The 4,941-nt window shown below is 33.2% G+C and overlaps 1 protein-coding gene across 1 annotated transcript in view; it reads right to left on the bottom strand.

Annotated features, from left to right (window-relative positions):
- LOC117115282 (serine/threonine-protein kinase TNNI3K-like) overlaps nt 1-4,941 on the bottom strand; it is a gene marked incomplete in the record, with an annotated part of 14,361 nt that overhangs the window by 3,473 nt on the left and 5,947 nt on the right. Inside the window, 6 exon segments of the mRNA XM_033259006.1 lie at nt 146-353; nt 546-613; nt 1,058-1,187; nt 2,989-3,142; nt 3,770-3,817; nt 4,778-4,854. Of these exon segments, the coding sequence (XP_033114897.1) occupies nt 146-353; nt 546-613; nt 1,058-1,187; nt 2,989-3,142; nt 3,770-3,817; nt 4,778-4,854 (685 nt within the window).

The raw sequence follows: 4,941 nt of genomic DNA on the forward strand, positions 1-4,941 counted from the left end.
TGCTAATGATGATAATAAGGTTGATAATGTTTGTGACAATTATGATCCTGCTGATAATTGATAATTATGAGATGACAGCAAGAATCTGTTTAGTGATTGAAGATAATGATAACATATTGACAATATGGTTTTAATGGCTGCACACCCCAGGCTGTGGGCTTATATCCTCCTGTACTAAATCCATGTATCTAGATTCACCAAAATCGGCCACCACTGCATTTCCTGAACCAGTCAGGAGAATGTTGTAACTGTTGAGGTCTCCATGCAGCACAGGTTGGTGGGCCGTGTGCAGGTATTCCATACCCTTGGCTACATCCAGGGCTACCTGCAACTTAGAGGACATTTCAATCAATCTAAAGAAGAAAATTTAGAAACAAAAAGCAATATGAATATCTGAAATAAAGAATACAAACCAGTAGGCCAACATTTTTATTTTCATGAAGCTTTTTGATAATTGAAATATTTTTTTTAAAAAGTAAGAAAATGTTTCTTTATTATAAGAAAATAAAATACTTCATCAAAAAATAACTACAGGATTTACATACCTTTTATGTTCATGAAGTACAGAAAAAAGTGAGCCACCACTGATATATTCAGTAACTAATGCGAAGTTCTAAGTACAAAAAAAAAAAAAAAAAAATCAAAATTTCAGATCAGAATATTGATTTCCTGTTTAAATATGCATATGAAATAATTATATCTATTTGCACATAAAGCTCTGTCTCAAACTATCATGTCTTAAGTGACAAATTTGTGTTATATGCCCATGCATGGGCATGAAAACATCATCACACCCCCATATGAACAAATGTATTGTTTTGCAAAAGTTGACAGTGTAGACATGAGAGCTTTACGCTGCATTCACATTTAAACTTGAACTGTCTCCCTTGGATCCTTATCAATTGTACCATCTCTGATTTACAGCTATTCCCACGACATTGACTCACATACAACCGTAGTCATCTATATGAAATTAAATTTGTTTCTAACCAGGCTACTGAGCAAACCAGGCTACTGAGAAATTTTCTAAATAAATTTAAAAATAACAAATACATACATTTGGTGCATCAATGCAAGCACCTACAAACTTGACAATGTAGGAACAATCCAGTCGAGAGAGGATGGACACTTCGTGGCAAAACATTCTAACAGCTGACTTGCATTGGTTCACATCTTCAGACCGGTATCTGTATCATTGATATATATATGAAAAATTAATTTTAAAAAAGAAGAGAGAAGCAGGTTGGACCTGCGTAGTGGATCAATAGATGAGTTGGAGGTCATCAGTCAATTTCAATTTTTCAATTTCAATTTATTTAATATTTATTTGACCATACTGTATATAAACATGCATGGAAATTAAACAAGTTACAGTATACATAGAAAATGGTCAAGGGATGACATAGAAACTCTAACAAGTCCGTCATTGTTGCCCCTCTTCAAAGACAAAAAAAAACAACATTAAACATGAAAATGAACAGAAAATAAACACTCCTCTGTATAAATAAGATAAACATAATGTTTTTCTCTGATTATTTACAAATATAATTTAATTCCCGAACTCTAATTATTTTTATTATTAAAATGACAGATTATCATCATTATTTACGATTATTGTTATGTTTGGAGCCTTAGTTAGTATTAGTTTGCGTGGATCATTGGGTTTCAATAAAGGTCAGTTTAAGTTTTGATTTGAATTGTTTTAATGTGTTTGCAGATGTTACATCTTGGATTTCAGGAATGAAATTCCATAATTTAAAGCGTAATGCAAATACCTTATTTATATCATATATGCTAAGCATTTTCAGTTTTTTGAATAGGGGTTCAGAATAGTGTCTGTAGTGTGAGGAAGTAATTATCCTTGCTAAACACTTTTGGCAGACTCTGGTAAGATATTGGTTTCGTATGTGCTTCCCCATACTAGATTGCTATATTGAAAGTAGGGTAGTATAAGAGTATTGTATAAGCTTAAATAAAATAGATTCAGGAAAATATTGTTTAATTCTGCAGTTAACTGAACAGCATTTGATATTGTGCACAATCATACAATTCTTTTTAAATATTTGTAACTTATATTTTCAAAATTGGTTTCTAACTGATGGTACAACGAGCAGGCTTACTGGTTATGTAGCATTATAATTTCATCATCGTTGACGCCGCCACCGTAACTGTTACATTTACTTTCATTGTTATCATTGATAGTAATTGTTATTGTCGTTATGGAATAATAGACAATAATTGGATTTGCGTCAGGAGAAACATGTATAGGTGTAATTTTGCCCTACCTGACGTGGAAATGTACCGAATACTCAGTACATTTGAAAACAATTGCGAAAAAAATCGCAAGTTGTTCTCAGGTGGGACTCGAACCCACGATCTCCAGATCACTAGCCTGGCATCATACCTCTAGACCACCGAGTTTGCGCCTGATGGCCAGGGTTGAATTCGAGTCCAAGTAAGCAGCGGGTACTGCAGTGTTGATAGTAATTGTTATTGTCGTGATGGAATAATAGACAATAACACAATAAAAATGTGTAATGAGGTTAAAGGTTATTCATTTATATTGCGCAAAATATAAGAGTCTCTATGTGCAGAACAAGTGAGCAGATGTAACTGGAAAATTAAAACAAAAGAAAATCCAAGCCAGCACCCAAACTGCGGTATGGGGATACGCCCTCGTCGCTGAGCAGGGATCTATCAAAATGTACCCTGTCCAGCACCAGTTGAGTCTCGGCCATCCAAGGACTCAGGCGCCTCCTATCCTGATTGAACTACAAAAAAGCTAGCTGGCAAGGGATGGGAAAAGAGAAATCAAAGAGAACGAAATAAGAATGACATGAGAAAGACAATGAAGACAAAAATGATGAAGTACTGTAGCTATTTTTTCTCAACATCAACATCATGATGATTATGACAGCAATGATGCAGTGTAAAATGATTTCAAAATGTGGATATAAAAATTTCAATGTAATACTTTTGGATACCTACCTCTTTACTGCAACTGTTCTATCTTTATACACTCCCTTATGTACTTGACTAAATGAACCAGTACCAATAACAATGTCACTCCATGAAATGTCCTCCAGTGACAGAACAGAGTTGACGTCTAATTGTGATCGCAGCTGAAACACACTAAGCTTTTCTGCAAAATAGTAAGATCTTTAATAGCATTTAATGTATTGTCACCTGAAAATGACAAAAAATCATAAAAAATTATTAAAAAAATTAACTTGCCTATTTTGCAGTAATATACAAATTATTAACTTGAGCATAGAAATTACTGAATGAAAAAATATGTCCCCTGATTTTTTTTTCTGGTAATATGCTCTAATGCACAATATGCAACTACTGTACCTCAATTACATTATGCATCAGTATCATTCCATACTTACAGATGCAGCTATTTATTTTTGTTCTTTCCTTATCATTGCACAAGTCATATTATAATTATATAGGTTACCTGCAGTATTTTGTCATATTAGACCAATGTTAAATAAATTGATTGATTTATCCCCTAGATACAACTTAAATATCTGTTACGCTTTGTCCAGATTATCATTTTTTCTTTTATAAGAAAAATGCACAATTTATCTGTGACAGATTCTTTGCTTTCCTTCTCCTATACTTTCAATCAATATTTTTCTATATTCCATTTGTTCTGTTTTGTAAATATCTTTCATGCACAAATGGATTTTGAAAAATTAGTTGCTTAAAAACTGCATGGTAGAAATGTGCAGGTGTTACTATATAATTTCTAAAACAAACTGACCTTTGAATAAGGCACAGAGCTTTCCTACAGGTGATACAGGAGCCTCTACTATAAGAAGAAAAAATATAGAGTATGTAATTTGAAATTTGAAGACTTTTCCAACAATTTGAAGATAACAATTTTAAAAGCCCAGTATAAAAGTTGCAAAGGAAGTAACAGTGCTGAAGAATATATTTAATGCTTGCAGTACACATCATGGTCATATGCCAATGGCTGGAGTTAAATTAGCTACAGATTGCTACGCTCAAATAGTGGATATATACACGAATGCTGTAGATTTAACCAACACTTTGGTACTTAGATACACGTCAGTTGGGTAAGCAGTACTTATGGCATTAAAAATAGCGTATTTGGCTAAAAATAGATATAATACATTCGCTGCACACCCCCTTACCTAATTACCGTTTTAGGCAAGAAAATTCTAAGAATAGGCACCTCTAGATGCTCAGAAATGGCAATCCTCAGACATTTTTTGCAATTTATTTTTCCAGATTGTAACAAAATTTACATCAATTGTAAGTTATGCTACATTTTCATAAAATTATGCATAGCATTAATGCTACATGCTACAGGGGTCCTAATTATGCCAAAAAGCATAATGCTAGAAATGGCCACTATGGCAGTACACCTCCAATACTGAAGAAGTTGTGAACCTATATGCTATGAAAAGTAATTTTCTTTGGTAAATATTTTTGGCAAGTTGACATTATGCATCTGTTTTTCCACCTCTAACATGTTATTTGGTCCCCCACCCCACCCCAAAATTGTTAGTGTATTCAAGATTATAATTATTTTTATACATAATCATATACAAAGGGGTGGTAGTAGCAGATTGCTTATGACATTGCGCCAGTTGCTTTAGTTGCTGTATCACAAAAAATATCATGGAATACTCCAAAGCCGATTAGAAAGTGGATATTCTGTGTATTATATACACCAATATCTGAGTATATATAATTAAACCATCTTTTACTATTTTTCAAGAACAAAAGTCTAAAATTTCCTTACAATAATGATTACTTGACAATCGCTGAGAGGTAAGCAGGTCTGGGAATGTATCATAGGCTTTCAACAATTTAACAATTTCATCATGACCTGAATACGAAACATAACAGAATTAACTTCAAATGTAGGAATAAGAGAAGAAGCGGGTGGGTATATAATCCATATAC

Source organism: Anneissia japonica, unplaced genomic scaffold (genome assembly GCF_011630105.1).
Source record: "Anneissia japonica isolate Jap-2015-1 unplaced genomic scaffold, ASM1163010v1 scaffold550_len331619_cov169, whole genome shotgun sequence".
In the NCBI taxonomy this organism is placed as follows: domain Eukaryota; kingdom Metazoa; phylum Echinodermata; class Crinoidea; order Comatulida; family Comatulidae; genus Anneissia; species Anneissia japonica.